The sequence below is a fragment of the Urtica dioica genome, chromosome 6 (assembly GCF_054948205.1).
Source record: "Urtica dioica subsp. dioica isolate 48M chromosome 6, U.dioica_male_clone48M_v1_H2, whole genome shotgun sequence".
NCBI lineage: Eukaryota > Viridiplantae > Streptophyta > Magnoliopsida > Rosales > Urticaceae > Urtica > Urtica dioica.
Window position 1 is genome coordinate 3,464,191 of NC_142761.1, and position 21,365 is coordinate 3,485,555.

The following is a 21,365-nucleotide window of genomic DNA, read 5'->3' on the forward strand; positions in this document are numbered from 1 at the left end:
GTGCCCTTGTCCTCGTCAACTGAAAATGAGAATCCTCATGCGCTCACCGATTATCAGTCCACATTCTCTCTGGTGGAAGTGCCCCATGTGATGGTCTAACGTATATATGCTCGTATTGCCTCTAATTCTAGTGTTGTTTTTTTAAGAGAATGTAGAGATTAGAGTTGTTAGTGGTTTAGATGAAGAATACTTAGAGGATAGGTCAGGGAATCAGGAAGAAATGATCAAGGACTCTGACAATCTTGAGTCCCTTTTGAATATTACTGATCCACCAAGTACTGATGTGATTAAAGGCATACTTTGTTTTTCCAATCATGTAGTTAATCACGTTGTTGAGGATCATGCTAAGTCTACTGATCAGAATGTCTGGAAAAATGCCCCCACTCTTCCTGAACATGTTGCTGCTGAGATAGAGACTATGGTGAAAGAAAGTTCGATTGAGGGCTTTGATGAAAATTTCCCTATTGTTAAAGAGAGAGAGAGATAGATAGATAGAGAGAGAGAGATATAGAGATAGAGAGAAAGAAAGAAAGATCTATTGAGGCGCATGTAGATTCTGTGCTTGATGTTGCTGAGAGATAGATGATTATTGAGGCTTTTTCTGAGTCTCTGCCTTCTGCTTCTGACAAGAAGTCTTCTAAGAAGAGGAATAGTGTTCCTAAGGATGATGATGTGATGTCTTCTTTCATGAAGAATAAGAGGATGAAGACAGCTGAGAAAGGAAAGAAGAAGTTGGTTGAGAAGAGGAAAAAGATAGAGACGATGGGTTTGAACAAAGAAAAGTTCATGAAGAAAAAGTCAGTAGTCGAGAAAGATGTCGAGCAGGAAGTTGTTGACATTTTGGGTGACATTTTGGAAGAGGAAGAAGAAGAGAAGTGTGCTGCCAAGCACCCTAAGGATGGGAAGCATTCCATTGCTGGGAAGAAGCTTTTGAAGAATGTGCCCTCACTCCCCCTTGATAATGTGTCCTTCCATGCTGAAGAGAATGTGATAAAATGGAAATGGAAGTATGTTTATCACCGTAAGATCTTCCCTGAGAATGAGCTTTCGGAGAGTGTTCAAGAGGTTGTTGAGATTATGGAACTTCTAAGAGATGCACAGCTGCTCAAGAATGTGATTGAGATTGGCCCTTACTATCCCAAATTGGTGAAGGAGTTTATTGTAAACCTGTCTACCAGACTCAACAAGCCTAATAGTCTTGATTTCAGGAAGGTGCATGTGAGGGGTCATTGCTTTGACTTCTCTCTGGCTGCTATAAATGACTAGCTTGGGCGAGGTAGGATCATCAATGTCAAATTGCTCTCTTTGAAGACTATTGTTCAAGATATGTCTGAAGATGATGAGAATGAATGGCCAAAGAAGGGATTACTTCCCTCTGCTTTTCTGAGTGCCAAGTATTTGTTCCTATTGCTAACTCAACCTCTTCCTTTCATTTCACAGGCGTCACACCTACTCTGATTTCTCTCTTGTATCAAATTGGTACTCGGACCTCCTTTGATTTTGGTGAGTTCATCTTTGATCATGTGGTGAAGCATGCCGAGTCCTATATCTGTAAGCTGCATTTAGGATCCCCATCTTTAAAATCGGGATCCTTATTTATGAGAAGAATGAAGCTTTGTGTATTGATGACGTTGTTAGAATTGTTCCACAAGCTTATTTTCAGTCACAAGTTGTTTGAAGGGAAACATGTTCTTGACATTGTCAGGCCTTTTGTTAGGACATATGTTGGATCGGCCGAATATATTCTTGATGTGGCCCCTATGTCTGGGTCCGTGCGAAGTGATATTCTGAGAGCATTAATCCAAGAGGCCTCTGCTCTACAAGAGATCATTGACTCTTCCTCTCGAGAAAATCAATATGTGAAGGGTTGATCAAGCTCATGACCCTTGCAACTCGTACTGATGGTGCTTCCTCCTCCAAGCATGCCCCTCATACTGAGGAACTTAGTGCTGCTCTTGAAGAAGAAGAAGCTCAATATGAAGAAGTTGAAGACTCCGGCTCATCCATTGCAATAGAAGTTGATGATGGTGGTATCTCGGGTTATCTCTCTACAAGAATTTGATTGGTTTACTTGGTCTATACTCTATATGGATATTTTTTTTTGTTGGTGTGCTGCATTCTTTCTGGATATTTTCTGCTGGTCTGTTCTGTTTAAGACTCTGTTCTCGGGTTAGATTATTGTTGATCAGCCTCTTTGCTTCTATCTTGTGTGTTTAGACATCTTCGATTCCGGGTTTGTGGTTATTTTTTCTGTTTATTTCAGTACTCTAGTGTTTAATTATCATACTTGTGACTCCCCATGTCATGGTTGATCCTTGCTTTTGGTATGATTTTAGGCAATCACGGTGAGAGGTAGTTAATCTATCATTTTTTTTTACTTTTTAATTGATAATCTCTTTGTTGTAGTGTCAATTTATTTTTTACCGAGACTTTGTCTGATGAGTATTGCTCTAGAAGTGCTTGCCTAAAAAATAGTCAAATGGGAAGTTTTTTGTTACGCGTGTTATTTCCTTATTTTTTTTATGGTAAGTCTGTTCGGCAAGGTGTCTTGCAACATGCTTCAGGACATGTTGAAACATCCTGGCCTTTGTGCGCAGAAATGTATTTCTAACAAGTTTTCTGTTTCATGATTGAAGTTTGCAGGAGCGTAGACATTGAAGATTATCAAACACTTGGGAGGGTGTTTGAGAGTGGAAGTGAGGGGATCTCGAATTTAGGAGGAGCCTAAGTTGGAATTCATGGGTAGTAATAGGAAAAAAGGCGTTGAGACGAAGATTTATTGTTCATATAAGACCATTGTGTACTATTGACTACTTTTCATATAGTGAATTTTTATTTTCACTAGACAAACTGCCCCACAGAGTAGGTAACATTGCATCGAACTAGATTACCACTCTTTGTATTATTTACTTTTACGCACTGTTTTATATTTTCAATCTATTTCAGTGGAACAGATTATCGCATACATTGGTTCTACATTGTGTGTGATATATTGTCTCTGATTGAATAGAATTTCACTATTATTGGTAGTGGGTACTAACGACTATAAAATCAAGCAACAACAAAAAAAACCACTTCAAAAGGAGTCATCGGTTCATTATATTTAATTTATGACATACAAGGGAGAGTTATATTTATGATCTACGGTTTGTATATTAGAGCAACTCTAATGAGAGTAGCTTTATTGTTGAAGTGGCAATGATACGGTATTTTTTTACAACTTAAAATTGTGGGTGGCAATCATTATGGCATTGGTGCATCTGTCTAGCACCGATGCCCACACTACTTTTTTATTTTAAAAAGAATAAAATAATAAAACACAGCATAATTTTGAGTAGAGTGGTACTCATTTCAATAAGTTTTTAGTGCTATCATCATTAGAGTGTTTTTTTTATACAAAATGCTACAATTGATGACGTGAATGAAAAAAATATAAAAAAATATATATATATTATTTGCGATGATGTGTAAAAAAAACTTAGCACTTTTTTTTATTGGAGTTTCTCTTAAGCTTATAATTAAGAGATATGTACTGTATAAATAATAGATGTTAAGAGCAATACTAAATGAACGTGGGGAAAAGTAGCACTTACAATAGTCCATGGCAGATCAGCAAGATATCAGAGAGAGAGAGAGAGAGAGAGAGAGAGAGAGAGAGAGAGAGAGAGAGAGAGCAAACCAAAGAAAAGAAGAGATGAATTAAGTTCAAAAGAATTTCTTGGATATATAGGCAAGAAGCTTTTGTTCCATGTTTTGGTATTGCAACCAAACTTGTCAATGCAGAAAAGCACCAATCACTTTTGTTTGATGTATAACTCAATAAAATCTGAAGCATATCCTAAGCAATAAGCTTTAGTATACTTTAAACCCAATTAACAGATCAACCTGTTTCAAATAAACAAGAAAACGACAAGAACATATAACACGCACGGGATTTATTTTAGTTAAGTCTAAATTTACCTGTCTCACTCGAATCCTATAAATTATCATTAATCCAACGGACACGGAGACCAAACCAGTTTTCGAATTCTTTTTAATCTGGTCCGTTTAATTTTTTTGGATTAAAAATTGAGTATATATTTAAAACAACATGTATGCTTGCATTTTGATGTCTTTAATGCTTTGGTAAGTAACTTTTATGGATATATGGTAATCGAATTGAATTTGTAAACCAAACATTATTAAACGTGAGCTCTGTACTCTATAAATTAGAGAGATTATAAATTTAAATAGAAATATCAAAATGGATGTTTGAAAAAAAGAAGCAATTACCAATGCCCATATCATCACGGCAAATATTAAACGAGAGAGACATAGAGATTTCGGTATTTATTGTTAAGTTTCAAATAACTGTACATTTAGTAAAGTATTACGATAAGTAATAAGTTCAAATGAAGGAGGAACATGTCACAAAATAGTAACAATAGACAATTTTTTTTAGTGAAATAGTTTTTATTTATTTATTTTAGTTCATTAACCGTATTATTATTTGATTACAAAAATAGTTATTGAAAAAATAAATGTATAGTTTTCGTGATGTCTCTTATGATGTTATAACAAGTTAAGGAACACCAAGTTGTTTATCAGATTAGTGAGACTAAATAAACTGTAAATCAAGAGACACGCAATTGGTAACTCAGTTTGGCTAAACGTGTCTACTTCTGAAGGGATGATATTCCCGGTGGAAAGAGAACTTCACTAAATAGCAGAGTAAGTACAACATTAATGGACAACCAGTGATGATCACATTCCTAGTTTCATAAACTTCAAAACTACCCAAGTGAATTTTAACTCAGACTTCCATGTGTATGAGCTCCCCTCACTTTCCACTTAATACACCCACCAAGTGTTTAAACAACGTTTATAACAATGCGTGTTTTACAATACTAGAAATACACGAGCCAACTCAGTAAACATGCTCTAATAATGGCAGTCTAGAATAACATAGTAACATCACACAAAGGACAAGGTTTTTCAGTGATGACAAGTCTCTATAAAATCCTAAGTGTGTAACCCTACCAAAGCGGAAAAATACTCCTTTTATATATGACGAGTTCTCAGTTGTGTGTCATTTGCGAAAGTTTCCCAAAACACTTGGAGAAACCTATGTTGTCACACGAAAATGAACAACTATTTAACGCTTTGGGCGTTTCAACCCAAGGCCAGTAGCACCCGAGCCGACTGGGGGAAACTCGAAAGTCACGAGTTGTCGCTCTTCTACCTCAAACGCATTCTTCTTTGTCGCGGAGATCTGAGAGTAAGAAGAAGAGAAATTAAGTTTAGAGGGGCGCAGAGGCAGTGCCACTAGCGCGCGCTCCAATGTTCAACATTAGTCTGATTGCTATGTGAGATGGAGGACCGATATTTTTCAGTGAATATTTAGGAAGATAAGAGGCTTGACAGGTGAAACTAAATGCGGAGAGTCCTCGGCAACATTTCAGAATCTAGAATCGAGTAATCTTGAGATTGAGAGTGTGTATACCTTGCCCTATTTGAGGAGGGGTATTTTAGTGCTTCTGACGCTGAGAAAGAGCCTTTGGTCGTTTAGCATGGAGCTCGTGGCATGATTTGGCTTGTGCAGGCGCAGGAGGCTGAGCACGCTCGATTTTTAGGCGCGCAGTGTCTTTTTGGAGGAGCATGCGTGGTACAACCCTTGAAGCGCTAGCGCGGTGCATCAAGCCCTTCGCGCCCCATTCGATTGTCTTCCCAGTACGCGTGGGTGCTCTGCTTTGTGGATGAGCTTGATCTTGGACTTTGGCCCATTTTGGATTGGTTTTTGGCTCTCTTTGTGCCTTGACGGGCTTTTTAGTGGCTCGGCCTGTTGGGCCTTAGGATTCAGAATTCGACGCAAGTCGCATTGATTTTAATGTTTGAGGTTTTTAGCCCCCCAAATTCGTCGCTAGGGGACTTGGACGATGAACTTTAGTCGTCTTACGCCAAATGTTCGAGGAAAATGGATCTCATGATCTTCACGGTCACAAAGATATTTGTTTTCCACGTTGATGCGCCACTCGTCGGGGTGGCGCGCAAATGGGCTTGTGCGCTGGCGTGGGGGGATGCCCAGTGGGGCTTTCCTTTTTTTTTTTTTGCTTGTTTCCTTCTCCTAGTTGGAGTAGGAGTAGGATTCCTCTTTTGAGAATCCTACTTTTTTTCTCATTCCCATGTGCACACGCCTCCTATATTTTTCACAAATGCACATGTTTTTTCCCACTTTTCTATCTCTCTCAACACGAGTGCGACATGAAAAATCAATTCTCTTTCTCAACTAAAGATCCCGAGGTGGATTTTGTTGTCAATAGTGTCCACAAGAAGAGTTGTAGTCTTTACTTTTGTACATTTGATGTAATAAAGTCTCACGAAGACTCTTGCTTGTAATTGCTTATTTATTAATAAAAAGTTGAAACGTTCATTCATTATTCATTGCGTGAAGCCTTATGATAAAACCTTAGTCTTTAGTCCATAAACAAACCTAACTACACATGAAGAGACAAATGTAGATTTGCATGAACAAACTCTTCATGGTTTGCTTAAAACAATATATTCGCAATCTAAGGATCAAAAGACTACTGATCTCAGTACGATTGTTAGGAGAATCTATGATGTCTGGTTATGGGACATTGAGAGTTGGAGACTCTATAGTTCTTCTAGGTATCTTCCGAAGGTACTGAATTGACCAGTGCACTTCTAGAGACAAGATAAGAACAAACCATTTAACCTCTTATGTCTCGAGGTCACTACGTATGAATTCCATCATGCTTACCTTAATCCTGAAATGAGACATGCCATTTCATAGCTTACATATTATCATTTGAGATAGTCAGAGTTCAGATTCACTATATGATTCTTAACAGGACCTATTGGTGAAGTACTACGTTATGAAGATGTCATAAGTAACTTTGTGAAGTTCTCATAGATATGGAATTCATGTACAAGATTGCTGAAATGCAATGTATATCACCTCATGCTTTGTTCCTTGGAATGTGAATAAATGAACTTGCCAGTGTCCAAATTGAGTATTGACTCTTTTGGATGAAACAATGTGACTTGTTAGCTCCTCGTCAATACATTGTTTCTAACTTATTCACAAGCGACAAAGGAGTTGAGGAAATAACAGCTAGAATGGTAAACTGGTAATTTTGTAAATCCCGACTAGCTGATGATATTCATGAAGGTAAACATAGATAATATTCAGTGGATCCACTCATCACAATTTAGTTGAATTCTTGAGTAGAAAATAAATTCGTTTGAACCGAGAGATTCTCAGTGTCAACTCTTTAGTGGAGTCAGTTGACATTAAGCTAAACTTGGAAAAAGGTTTGTGAACTTTTGAGTCCAAGTACTTTAGCTCAAGCTTTGTTCATTTGAATCCATGAGGTCACTGTCACAAATCATATCAAATAGGAATAGTTAAACTAGAAGCTAAGCCAAAACAAGAACGAGACGAGTTTTATGAAAATTGTCTAAAGGGTATTTTTGTCTTTTATGATATAGGACGAAATGAATGTCAATAAATTTTTTTGACATTGTCATATGATGACAAATTAAACTTAAACCACTCGGCCATGAAGAGATTATTGGGCCTTGAGGATTAATTTCATTTCATAGAATTTTACTTGAAAATTCTTGATGGGCCTTTCTTATGTGAAGAAGCATCTAGAAGCCCATTCTAGATAACATGGCCGTCCAACCCAAAGGAGAAAAAGATAGATTATTTTGTGCATTGATGTATCAAGATACTTGCCAAAAGAAAAAGAGGAAACAAATTTCCTCCATGAGGAAAGGGAATTTCGGCCAACAAGCAAGAGCAAAGCAAAAGAGGAAACAAATCCAAGCCTTCTAGAAGCTCTCTTGGCCGCCCAAATGAGAAAGAGAAATAGGAAATATTTGCTCATGAATATGTGATATTCTATAGAAGCTAAAACTACCTTATTGAAGGTAATCTCTCCCCTATAAATAGAGGTCTCATTCTCATTGTTTATTAATTCCAAAGTTTTAGAGATTGAGAGCTTCTCTCTCTAGCTTGGCCGCTCATCTCCTCTCTCTCTCTCTCTAAGTTTTCTTTCGTTTTTGTTTTGGCACCTAGGTCCACATTTGACCTAATGTTTTAGCTCTTCGACTTTTAGACTTGTTCTAGAGTCGTCGTGTTTAAAAGTGCCCACACACTAATTCATTTATTTCTCGAGTGATTATTGTGATAGAAACTTTTGTGGTTGCTCGAGTTCCCGAGGAAAGAAGAGAGACATGCTGCGAGGGGAGACGAACGTTTCAACCTTCCTAAGGCTTCTCAACGTCCAAGCTTCTCAAAGGTTAGTAAACATATAATGTTCATTTATAGTTTTAATTTATATGTATTTGCTCTTTGTATAGGTTAGTAAAAACGTTTTACTTGTTTTAAAGAAAATTTTTAAATTCCGCCGCTTGCTCGAAGCATTAAATCTTTTCTTAACCCTAGATAAATTCCAACATCAGCGAGGTAGGTGACTGTGAAATCCCAAATTATTTTTAGCTTAATTAAAAAGCTAAAATCTTTGTGTTCGAGTTACGTTTGTTTTTTTTTTTTTATAAAATAGTAGTGAATGATTTATTTATGTGGTAGTTTTTGAAGTTTTATATTTTTTATGTGTGCTTTAGAGTGTTTTTTATTTATTTTATTATACTCTTTAGATTACAAAATATGGATATAATATATAAAAGTTATATAATATTTATAAGTTATATATTATAAATAAGTTATTATACATACTTTATATATATATATATATATATATATATATTATAGGAAATTAAAGTTAACGTAATAGTATATATATATATATATATTACTTTATATTATATAACATAATATATATTATTTTCTTACGTTTATATATATATATATATATATATATATATATATAGATTTATATAAAAGTTACTTATTTATATGTGATCATCGTGTAGTACTGTAGGTTTTAATAATAATAATAATAATAATAATAATTAATATATTAATATTAGAAGTATGATTAGGGTTTGAGCTTTTAGGGTTTAATTAAACCATATATAAGCATTTCATCATTTTCTTTTCAAGTATCTTCTTTGCTCTCCCTCCCACATCACTCTTTTTGTTTGGAAATTCGTAGCTGTAATTAGGTATGCTTTCTTTTCTATCTGGTTCGGATTCCTTGAAAACGGTTTGTTAAAACGCTTGCCCTGGTTTTAAAAAGTATGTTTTTGCGTTGATTCTTTTTGAAAAAGTTAGGTTTATGTTTCTTCTATCTAAATCTTTAATCGAAAAATATTTTTATGAAATAAAGATATTTTCTGATTATTTTCAAATCAGTGCACAGATCTGAGACCTATTTCCGATTTTCAGACTTTAAACGTTTACTGTGGATTCAACAAATTTGGTTTTGCGTTGATTCTATTTGGAAAAAGTTAGATTTAAATGTCTTCTATCTAACTCTTTAATCGAATTTTTTTTTTATCAAATACAGAATATTTTCTGATTATTTTCAAAACGGTGCGCAGACAGTTTTTGACAAAAATTTTAAAGTTAGATTTTAGCACTTCTTTTATTTTTAATAAATAGTTTAAAAAAAAAATTTGGCCGTAGTGCCTTTACAAAAAGTGATCAAAATTATGTTTTATACGTAGTGAAATTTTTACGGAAGTTTTCTCAGAGTTTTAGTTTTTCACCGAAACCCTAATAGCCAATGGTATTTTGGTAATTTCACTTTGAAAGTCATTTTTTGAAAATTTCGAGAACCTGTGCTGTCTTTAGAACTTCTTCAACAGTAGCTTAATAATTTTTTTTCCCATTGATTAGGTTCCGAGCCGCGTAGTTTTTCCGACCCGTCTAGTTTTCCCGACCCGTCCTCGACCAACGGTCGTAATTTCCAAAACGAAAGTGAGAATAATCTCACTGCAACACGGATTAGTTAAAAAAAATATACTAGTATTATGTGATGTGAAGTATTTATATATGGTGTGAATTTTTGTGTGTGTGTTTGTTCGGAATGTGCTTGGTATGATATGATATGACGATATGTGAGTTTATGTTATTATCTTATGATGTGTATTAGAATATCTATAACACGTCTTATCTTTCTAGCTATGTTATCATGTATGTTTTTATCTTATGTCGCTCATGCTTTTAACGTAATAAACACGATTAATAAGTTAAGTAAGCAAGAGAGTCGTACCGCCTCGAACTACAGAGGTAACTAGAGGAATTTCTCGAGCCGAACTACGGGCTCACATAGAGAGTTCCTCATATGTTTATGTATGTGACGGGGCGTTCTATGGGAGGTCGCAGCCCCATGGTTCGTTACCAAAGTGTACACTGAAATCGGTACGGCTACTCTAGGGGACCCCCGAACTAAAATACGACAGACTTTTAATAGGGTATCTCATGTCACGATTAAATTTTAAAGTAATAATAACCGGTTCATGCATTTTATTTTATTGCTTACGTTTTGTGAGTTATAGTTATTCTCGCTGAGCGTTAGCTCACTCTATGTATCTACGTCCGTGTTGTAGGTAAACAACATATGAACAAGTGAGGAGGGTGGATCAGCAGCGGCAATAGAGAGAGGGTTGGGTTATGGTTGCCATTTTCGAAAATAAAAGACTTCCGCTTTACTTCCAGTTTTTCTAATCCAAACCCAAGGTTTTATTTTTCATGGTTTAAGTTATGTTTTTCAATTCCGTTAAAGGTTACGACTTTATTTATGATATTTATTTACAATGGTATTTTTGGGTTTTAGTTTCCGATTCTGCAACTTCGACTTTTTGGTCGTTTTCGATCATCAAGTTTTAAATGAAAATTTATTTTTAAGTTATGAGTTTTCAAACTTATATTTTAAGTTATGTTTTTTTTTTTAAAAATTACCTCAAATTTTCTAAAGTTTTTCAAAAGTAAGATAAGTAAGATAGTCCGAAAAGTCGGGTCGCCACAGTGACTGTCTCGAAATGTTGGAGAAGTGTTGACATTTGTCGCATCTCTTTGCCCACTCGCATTGCGTCTTTCTTCTTGGTAGGCCAGAAATAGCTTTGTGTGAGGGCTTTTTGTGCGAGGGAGAGTCCCGCGGAGTGGGTTCCACATATGCATTCATAGATTTCGCAGAGGACCTTGATCGACTCGGCCTAATCGATGCATCTCAGCAGCGGTGTGGAATAAACGCACTTGTAGAGTACGTTATCTCAAAGCGTGAACTTGAATGATAGGACTTTCAATTTATCGACTTTCTTGCGGTCTTCGGGGAGTCCTCTTCTTCATATCCAAGTTGGCTAAGCAGTATCTTCAATTACCCCGACTTTATTTTGCAAGATAGACGGTCGAGATAATGATTCGATCGGAACAGCCCACAACCCTTCTTCGTCGATGTCAGATCCGAGGCGGGCGAGTGCGTCGAACTCAAAGTTTTGTTCTCTCGCGATTCGGAGGATATCGAACCAAGAGAATGCGTCGAGTCTTGGGTTCTTCTTTTCCAAGTAAGCGATCATGTTGGGCTCCTTAGCCACATAGTCACCTTTAACCTAGTTAACAATTAGCTACGAGTCACAGTGTATTCGCAGATTTTTAACTTCGAGTTTTTGTGCTAATTCTAGCCCAACAATGAGGGTTTCCTATTCGGCCTCGTTGTTAGAGGCATGGAAGGGCGTACTGTCACTTTTTCCGATCAAGATTAGTTAAATTTAATATTTCAAAAACAGCTGCTATTGCAAATCCTTTAAAAATAGCTACAGTAGATAAATAATTTCCTTTTAAATTAAATTATAAACCGTTAATAAAGTTAAACAGAGTCGCATATTTTTTACTTCGAGTTTTTGTGCTAACTCTAGATCAACAATGATGGCTTCGTATTCGACCTCATTGTTGGAGGCGTGGAATCCGTAGTGAATGGCGTACTGTAACTTTTCCCGATCGAGATTAGTTAAATTTAATATTTCAAAAATATAGCTGCGATCGCAAATCCTTTAAAAAAATAGGTACGGTAAATTATTATATTCCTTTTAAGTTAAATTATAATCCGTTAATAAAGTTAAATAGAGTCCAAAATAATAAACATTTTAAAAAATTGTAAACGTTAAGAAAAAAAATGACTTTTTACTACTTGAAAATAGTTATTTTCATAATAAAAATTTTAAACATGTTATTTTCGCGATAAAGTACAAAAAAAACGGCTCGCGGAAACAATTTCGGCGATGAGGATGTGGTAACTAAGATTTCAAAAGTGCGTTTATCTTTTTTATTAAGACTCCCAGAAAATTTCATATTAAGTCCCAAATATCGCTGCTTTCATTGTTTTTCATCGAACTCACAATGACGATGAAGAATGAAGAGTTTGTTGTTTTTATGCGACCAGCTTAAAGGTAGAGCCGGCTCAAAGAAATCGGGGGCCTTGGGCGAGAAAAAAATAGAGGGCCTTTTATAATTATATTTAAAATTTTAATTTATCATCAAACAAAACATTAAATATGAAATTATAAGACGATTGAATTATTTTTTTTTTTTTTTAAAAGAGTCATACGACAAATTAGAAAGCAGGAAAATTACACAAAATCCACTTTTCTTGCTTTTTTACATGCAAATTCAGAAATTCAATTTTTGTACTCAAGTTCGTCTAACAACTCTTTTTCAACTGACAAAATAGCAAGTTCACTGAGTCTTTCTTGGCACATAGATGACCTCAAATAAGACTTTATCAACTTCAACTTGGAAAAACTTCTCTCTGCGGAAGCAACGGAAACATGAATAGTCAACATTATTCTATAAGCAACATAAGCATTAGGAAAAGAATCAATGTGCTTAATATAATTAAGTATTTCCATTGAATTGCTATCATCCTTTTTAAAAACTTCCCTTAAAACTAGGAATGACAACGGGTACGGGTTTTAGCGGGTACACCATTACCATACCCGTACCCGCAAAAAAAAATATCCGTCAGCCCATACCCGTTAACCCGTCTATTTAAACGGGGCGGGTAACGGGTATACCCGCCGGGTGACGGGTGCCAAAAATATGCACCCGTTAACCCGCTTTTTTTTAATAAAAAAAATTGACTCATATTATAAGAAAAAAATTGTCACTACTACGTAGGTTATATAGTAGTATAAAAGCTGAAATTATACGTGTGAGAGTACGTATAAGTTATATCAAAATTCTAGGGTTTTTTTTTAATGTTTACGGGTCGGGTTAACGGGTTAACGGATCGGGTATGTTATTTCCGCCACCCAACCCGTACCCGCTAAAAATGATAACAGGTATTACCCGTTAACCCATTTGAGCGGGTATCACCCGGCCCGTTTAACTCGGATACCCGACGGGTTAACGGGTTTCGGATTAAACTGTCGTTCCTACTTAAAACCTTTAATTCAGAAAATAAATCCTAACCATCTAAATCAGAATTTCCATCATACCTTAAAAAACATTCAAGATTCAAACAACATTTTTTCAAAGTATCTTCATCTAATAGCTTAAGTTTTTTAAAGTTGAACAAAAAACCAAATAGATTTTCAAATACTTTAAATTGTTCAAATCTAGTTCTAAGAGAAGTTATTACTTAATCAACCATAAAAAGAAAATACTCAATCCTAAATAACTCATCGGGAGATCTTATGTTATCATCAACATCATTTTCTTCAAAATGTTTTTTTTCTACGAATAACTCTTTTCCATCTCTCTTCCATACGACCTTCTCCCGAAGATGGTCTCCTCGAAACAAACGTATTCACGTGCTACAATCAAGTCTCTGCCAATACGTTGTGAACATAGATCGAAAGTAATTTTTACACTGGTGGTCCACGAAGAACGATAAAAAATAAAAAAAATAAAAAAAGCAAGCGTGATTAGTAGACCGTGTGCGACTTAAAGTTATTTGATTAAAAGATCAGGAAACTAATCTGATCGTATCTCGAAATACCTTGGAATTAAAGTATTATATTTTTTTTGTTCGATTCGCGTGAGAAAGAGCACGTAACTCAATAACCCAGTTATTTTGAAAAAGCAGTTACACATAGTCTTGAACAACATATATTTTTTTTACCAAAGTAAATAAACCACATCCACGAGTCAAGCTGGCCATATGGAACCCGGGAAATGGGATCCCCTGGTCCCGTCCCATATTTTGCGGGAAATGGAACTCCCGGGACCGTAAAAAATGGTACCGGGAAATCCCGGAACCATTTTCCACGGTACCGGGAATTCCCGGTACCATATTTCGCGGTTCCGGGATTCCCATATTTCCCATATTTATTTTATTTTAATCATAAATGCATTTAAAATAAATAAAAATTCATATATTTTCAATTAAAAAAATACAATATAAAAAATACGGTACTAAACGGTGCTAAACGGGGATCCCGGTTCCGTCCCATTTCCCGGATGGTTCCGGGACAAAAGTCCCGGTACCATATTTTATAATATGGGTTTTTCTCATTTCCCACATGGTACCAATAATACGGGAAACGGGGTCCCGCGGGATCCCATATGGCCACCTTTATCCACGAGGAATCAACTGCAAGAAAGACAAATTCATGCCGACGATTGTCATCAATATACGGTTGTCACTAGCTCTGACCAGTGCGGACGACATATGTCATAAGTGTACATCATTATAAGTTTGTTGTAAAAAAATTAAAAGATTATATATATTGTAATCTGATTTTGAAATAAATGTATAATCCGACGGCAAAACAAGAATCTAAAACTCATATCAAATTAAATAGCAAAAAATAACGTTGCCATGTTTAGATTTGTAAGGGTAGGACTCAATCAAGATAATATTTCCATTTAAACACCATTTAAACTAGGCAATTTATGTAAACTTGATCGTGAATGAACCAAGCCAATACTGGTCATATTTATTATGTTAGGTAAATATTATCTACTATTTGTAATGAACCACATGCCATCATATATTTGATAGAATAAACCATGCCAAAATCTCGTATTACAAGCAACTTATTAGGCCAAAATATCATTTCTTCCTAACACTTTAACCCCAAACTCGATCTTAAGTAATGTCTCGAAGAAGAAAAACTTGGGCAGGCATTCAAATAGATGAAGCTTTTATAAAGATGAACTAACTTATTTGATAAAACTCGTAATAGCTACTGTTAATTTTCTTCACTTGACATACTTAGTGAACCAATCAATCAAGTCCACGTGAGACTCATCGGCGCTCTTGCGAGCCTCTTCGTCTTTGTGGTCGTACCGAGTAGTCCACCCATGTATCACGCCAGGGAACACCTTAACAAAGCTCTCGATCTACGCCCAAAGAAATATTCATGTCAAAATTTTAACTCAAATAAAAATGTAGTAAATGAATTGAGCCGGTTTATTTTAAACCTCGGGTCTTTCGTTTAAAATTTCCTCGAATTGCCTTGCAAGCTTAGGTGGGCATGTGTGGTCTATCTCGGCTCCCAACACCGCAATTGGAACCTTAACCTCTGAAATAATTAAAAAAAAATTGACTTCATTATTTACATTATATAATTAAATCACGGACTATATTTTGAGAATTATAAGCCAAACCCTTGATATCTTCCACGGTGACAAATGAAGCGTGCAAAAGAACGGCAGCGTCGATACTCTTGATCTTGGCAAGATCAACGACAGGCTTCGCTGCATTATTAATTAATTTTATACCCGAGAGACAATAAATCAGATTAAAATACTAATTAGCGACAAATTTAATCGCATTCTAATTTTTTTTAAAGAAAACTCACCGCCCCAGCAAAACCCTGCAGCCCCGATCGAAGAAAACCCTTTACTCTTCAGCGCTTCAACGATAACCTTCATGTCTTCAGATCCCTTATCCTATAAAAACAATAGCAAAGATATTAGATAATGCTTAATGTTTTCTTCATCTCTTATTTAGTTTTTAATATTTTGTTAATCGAATTCGATCATAAAGGAACCAACCACTCCATGAGCTGAAACCCAGACTGACATAGGCCTGCTAGCATCTTCAGGGTCATAACGGTCATTGTCAAAAAAGTCCGGAACCACCACAAAGAATCCAGCCGCCGCGATTTTGTCAGCTAACGTCCTACGCAAGCAACAAGAAGAAATAATATATATATATATATATCATACTCATTAATTAAATTTCCACGCCAAATCAAGAAATTGATATCTAATCCGGGACATTAAGGTAATTATATATTATATACCTCAAGTTTGGAACTTCATATCCTGTAACAATATCGTCAAGTTAGAAATAACACAAAAAAAATTGTAACACAAAAAAAAATGTACAAGAACCTAACGCAAAATATTTTAAACAAACACCAAACAAAAGAAATATTGTAATTTTTTTATTGGAGAATTCAAAGTCTCATCCCGGTAAAAAAAATTCGCATTAAAGCCTTATCAGAAACAAAGAGATAAATAAGAGCTTAAAACAGTCATTTACGCTCGCTACATAATTAAAGAAATAAAAAATAGTAATAATATATCTTCATGCATGTCCACATTGTTAAAGCAGTACATACCAAAAATATCGGAAGCTAGAAGAACTGCGAGCTTGGATTCCGATGACGATGAAGTGACGTAAGCGTTGAAGCCAGCGAGGTTCTCAACGTGACCTAATCCACTGTTTGGGTTCAGCTTCGGAGGATTCGAACAACACTCTGGTCCTGACATTTCTCTGATCTCTATATCTCTCTCGACTGTTTTTTCTTTTTTAGCAGAGAGTTTTTTAGATGGATATAAGCAGTGTGATTTCTCACTTTCCTTGTTTCTGATTTTAAGGAACTCAAAAGCGAAGACGTTGTCGATGTCCCACACAAAAATATCGTGTTCGAGGAAAAAAAAACAAAAATGGAAAAAGGTTGTATATGCGTCATCAATGACGTCATCAAGCAGGTGAGCTCTACTAGTCAATGAAGCCGTTGAATTCATGTTGTTTCTTTCCTTGAAATCTGTATTAAGGAAATTATATGTGTATTATTTCAAACTTTTTTACTCGTAATATTAGGTTGAAATTAATTATATGCACCAATTTACCAACACTGGAATTAGTGTGCTGTATATAAAAATGAAATCACGTGAGTGAAAAAGAATCAAATCAAGAAAGAGAATTGTGGTAGTTGGAATGGTTAATTAGTCAAATTATTTTGTCTCAAAACTAATTGGTAAAGAAAAGTAACTTGTTTTCACGGACACATCTAATGTGTGACTAGGAGAGCTCAAATATCAATTTTACTAATTGAAATTACGTAATACAGATGTTGTTTCATGCGGCTTTTTCCTACAATAGCATAAATTAATGAGATGATTCTGTAAACATAATGAATGCGGAATCAAAAACCGAACACATGAAATTGGTGACTTAGTTGGGCTAACGAAGCTTACGTTTAGAGGCATATTACTCGGTGAATAGCAATTTATTATGATAACGTAGTATCATAAATGTTTTACACTCAACGATTCACTTACTAGCAACCCGACTCATGTATATCTCTGTAACTGCAATGTAGGCTTCCCCTAAGTCCGAGATCCCCTTGCTTTCACAATATATTTATCCCGAGACTTCTTTCAAGTGTTTCCTGGTCTCACAAAAGAAAAGACCTAACCTCTACTTCTCAACGCGCTTTGTAACCCATTTTAAGAAATCATATGAATTCACTCACGAGAGTAAGCAAAACAACCCGTGCTTTACTCTTAATAACTCAACATATTATTTCTCTGAATAATAAAATATGAGTGTGTGGAGTTCTAAGGTTATGAGTGACAACTTTTATAGCTTTAGGTCTTGAAAACTCCTTAGAATTAAATTTTTCACTCGCTCAATCTTCGATTCAGACCTCCAAGTTTGGGAGTCCAAGTGTCCTATACAAAATGTTCTTGATGGGAAAAAAATGTGAACGAAATATATCATTGAATTCAATTGGATCCATGAATTTAAAAAATAGTGAGAATTCTTGGTTTCTCTCCATTCGAAAATCCAGGATTTTGGATTGATGTCTTTTCATTAAGATTATGTCCTCCTAAATTGCATTGACAATTGTAATTTGGTAATTCGCCATGTACAAGATCCCCAATAAGCATCTATGGCTTAATGGTTAAAGCATCCGACACATAATTAACGTAGGATACTTGGGCCAAAATCGTCGCACAGATTGTTTCAACTAATTCTAGCAACAATTTTGCAGAAAAAGTCTAATAGACCCATTACAGCAAACCCTTCAATGTTATTTCTTAACCATTTGCCTTATTAACCCAGCTAAAAATGCGCAACAACATTAATATGTTACTATTTTATATGCGAAATTTTCATGAGCTCCCCTGAAAAACATCCATCATCCACAGTATTGTCAAGTCCTTCCGTATGGATGCTTGTTGGAGTTCATTCTTGTAGGATGACATAGTATTTCATCTCAAAATAATAAATAACACACAGTAATTCATTATGTTACTAGGCCCTTTCACATTTCCCACGTTTGGATCTTTAACACGGCTCAAGTTCAAATAGAAATAGTCGCTTTAAACTACTCTTAAAAAGTACATGAAAAGGGATATCTTTAGGTAGTCTTGGAGTTTAGAACTGTGAGTCAGCAATTACAATCTCCATATAAATAGTAAATTACGTGGACAAAAAAAATGACCTTTAACACATCTGAACTTCATGTAAACACAACTTTTAACACTATGTAGTCCTTTTAGTCCAACTTAGTACACCATAACCATATCAGCTATTCAAACAGTGGAACATTATTAAGAACTTCACACAAACTTCAAGTTCAAATATATTTATATATAAGCTGCTTTTATTATCAACCAAGTGATAGAGAGATTTTTTATTTGAGGTACTTAGCGAACCACTCGATCATTTTCTCGTGAGCCTCATCGGCTCGCTTACAAGCCTCTTGGTCTTCAACGCTGTACCTCACTGTCCACCCATGACTCACCCCAGGGAATATCTTCACAAAGCAATCAATCTGAAAACAACATTTTGTCAAATCATGAAAAACACTGCTTCAACATTCAATACAAAGAAGAAGAAGAAGAAAAAATCAATATATATTGCGTACAAACCTCGGTTTTTGCTCTCAAGATCTCCTCGAATTGCTTTACGAGCTCAGGTGGAGAAAGTTGATCTGTCTCGGCCCCGAGCACTGACATCGGGACCTTAACCTCTGAAAAAAGAAAGAAAGAAAAAAAAACATTTCGAAAAATCAATACATGAAATGCATATAGAGAGCTTGAACTCTGCAACTAATTAGAGTTTATATCTACCTTTGATATCGTCCACAGAGACGAAAGAAGGATGTAACATAACCGCTGCGTCGATACACGCGATCTTGGCGAGTTCAACCACGACCTTGGCTACAAATTGATAGAGAAATATATTTTGATCTTAGTTTATTTTGGCTGAGAGAAAATGAGTTGGTTATTGACTCGAGGTTTATTGATGTAATCAACTCTTAACACGGATTTACGGGTTATATCTAAGTCGGGTCTATCGATTTCAATTTGAATTCCAAAAAGTTTCGATTAAATTAACAGAGAAAAAGCAGTCTCACCGCCCCAGCAAAACCCGGCGGCCCCGAACGTTGAGAAACCTTTGCTTCTCAAAGCTTCAATCACGGCTTTCGCGTCTTCGCATCCCTTGTCCTATTTATTAAAAAAATATACATAAAAAACACACCAAAAAATAAAATCGATACTGATTCACCGGATCAAATACTCGAGAAAAAGCTCAACTTTGAGTAATAGTTTGCGAGGGATATACCGTTCCGTGGTCTTTGAGCCAAACAGGTAATTGCCTATTTGCATCTTCGGGGACATAAGGGTCTTTTTGCAAGAAATCCGGGACCGCCACGAAGAACCCCTCCGCCGCCACTTTGTCCCCTAATTTCCTTTAGAGCACAAGAAAAAAAAATTAGTGAAGAATTTAATAAATCCGAGCACAACATGTTGTTTTAATTCTTCAACATGTGTATGTGAAGTTGTGTACCTCAAGTTTGGAGCTTCGAATCCTGAAACAAATATATATAATTAGTCATTTGTAAATCATTACATGTACTGCAAATTTAACCAATCAAATATCAACCTTTACAACGCAGAATTCAGAAGTAAAAAAAAAAAAAAAAAAAAAAACAACAACGATGCTTTGCAGAGTATTGGAATCAGGAAATGAAGATTAATGGATGAAAAAAACGAACCGAAGATATCGGAGACGAGAAGAACGGCGAGCTTAGAATCGGTAGAGCCAGTGACGTAAGCGTCGAAACCAGCGAGCTTCTCCACGTGGCCTGATCCGCTGTTTGGGTTCAGAGTCGGAGGGTTTGAACAACACTCTGGTCCTGACATTTTTTTTTTTTTTTTTTTTTTGCGAGTATCTCTGTTATTGATTGAAAGTTGAAACACCGATATTTAGAGCGAGTTTTGCAGAGCCTTCTCTTTGTAATTTATTTAGGGATTTTCTCGAAAAGTCATGAATAACGGCAGCCGTAAAATTAAGTAATTTTTAAGCTTAAACGGTCATATTTTTTTATGAGTGAAAATTTAATTAAATTGTTAAATAAATGTTTTAAAGTACTTAAATTCCTAATTGTTTATATTTTTTTTTAGTAATATGAAAAAAAAAAAAGAGTGATGCTATTCGCCTGATTCACGAGTACGAACGATCCACTCACGTGATGACACGTGGCAGTTTGTTGTCACGTGTCATCACGTGAGTGGATCATTCGGGACTCGTGAATCGGGCCGAAAATAATTTCCAAAAAAAAATCATCAACTAAAAGTCTAAAATGTCACTCGGAGTCAGATCACACTTCGTTCTTTGACTAGTTGACTATAAAGTTTAATATAAAAAATGAAACAAAAAAATAATCGTCATTGATGACGTGAAGGTAGAAATCTCTATATATGCTATATTATTACTATTACTCATTCTTCATGCCACTGTTTTTACGCATTATTTGTGCCATTTTTAAACATGCAGAAACAAACCACGACCTTTTTTCATGCTTCCAAATTATTCATGCCACTGTTTTCCTATTTAATAAGAATCTAAATTTGCTGTCTTGCAGCTTCAAGTCCCTCTTAAAAAATATGCGAGAAAGTTATTGTTTTTTATTTCCTTAAAACAAAAGGTTAATGGAAAGGACATAGGTTTGTTGTTTCAATTTTGTGCCACCACTAAAAGATTAACTAAACAATGTCTAATAGTGACTACCAAAACCCCGTACTAATTGTGGTCAGGTGGCAAATTTGAAAAATAAAAATAAAAGGGAGCATATATGAAAAATTCATAAAAGTTTTGAGGTCAAAATGTAAAAAAAAAAATCAAAATTAAAAAAAATTGATGTAACATATATGATCCTTAGGTGGCTCTGTATACTCACTTAATTACATTTTTAATCTTCGG

The 21,365-nt window shown here is 35.4% G+C and overlaps 2 protein-coding genes across 2 annotated transcripts; both read right to left on the reverse strand.

Moving 5' to 3' along the window:
- Window positions 1-14,890: 14,890 nt before the first annotated feature.
- Window positions 14,891-16,692, reverse strand: LOC149392964 (endo-1,3;1,4-beta-D-glucanase-like). The gene is made up of 7 exons (XM_089617078.1): window positions 16,483-16,692; window positions 16,162-16,183; window positions 15,911-16,037; window positions 15,715-15,805; window positions 15,521-15,610; window positions 15,335-15,435; window positions 14,891-15,253 (listed from the first exon to the last, which is right to left on the reverse strand). The coding sequence occupies exons 1-7, from the start codon at window positions 16,631-16,633 to the stop codon at window positions 15,113-15,115; spliced, it is 723 nt and encodes a 240-aa protein (XP_089473204.1). The 5' UTR covers window positions 16,634-16,692; the 3' UTR covers window positions 14,891-15,112.
- Window positions 16,693-18,593: 1,901 nt separating this feature from the next.
- On the reverse strand, window positions 18,594-20,406 carry LOC149392965 (endo-1,3;1,4-beta-D-glucanase-like). Its single transcript, XM_089617261.1, has 7 exons — window positions 20,158-20,406; window positions 19,950-19,971; window positions 19,725-19,851; window positions 19,516-19,606; window positions 19,229-19,318; window positions 19,028-19,128; window positions 18,594-18,930 (listed from the first exon to the last, which is right to left on the reverse strand). The coding sequence occupies exons 1-7, from the start codon at window positions 20,303-20,305 to the stop codon at window positions 18,790-18,792; spliced, it is 720 nt and encodes a 239-aa protein (XP_089473387.1). The 5' UTR covers window positions 20,306-20,406; the 3' UTR covers window positions 18,594-18,789.
- Between the last annotated feature and the right edge of the window lie 959 nt (window positions 20,407-21,365).

Excerpts from the sequence above, each read along its gene's own strand:
- LOC149392964 (XM_089617078.1), bottom strand. The coding sequence starts at position 16,633 with ATGTCAGGACCAGAGTGTTGTTCGAATCCTCCGAAGCTGAACCCAAAC. Across the intron at positions 15,806-15,910 it reads GGGTTTCAGCTCATGGAGTG|GATAAGGGATCTGAAGACAT; the intron begins GTTGGTTCCTTT and ends TTGTTTTTATAG. Across the intron at positions 15,611-15,714 it reads TGCAGGGTTTTGCTGGGGCG|CGAAGCCTGTCGTTGATCTT; the intron begins GTGAGTTTTCTT and ends TTAATAATGCAG.
- LOC149392965 (XM_089617261.1), bottom strand. The coding sequence starts at position 20,305 with ATGTCAGGACCAGAGTGTTGTTCAAACCCTCCGACTCTGAACCCAAAC. Across the intron at positions 19,852-19,949 it reads TTCGAAGCTCCAAACTTGAG|GAAATTAGGGGACAAAGTGG; the intron begins GTACACAACTTC and ends TGTGCTCTAAAG. Across the intron at positions 19,129-19,228 it reads CTCTGTGGACGATATCAAAG|AGGTTAAGGTCCCGATGTCA; the intron begins GTAGATATAAAC and ends TTCTTTTTTCAG.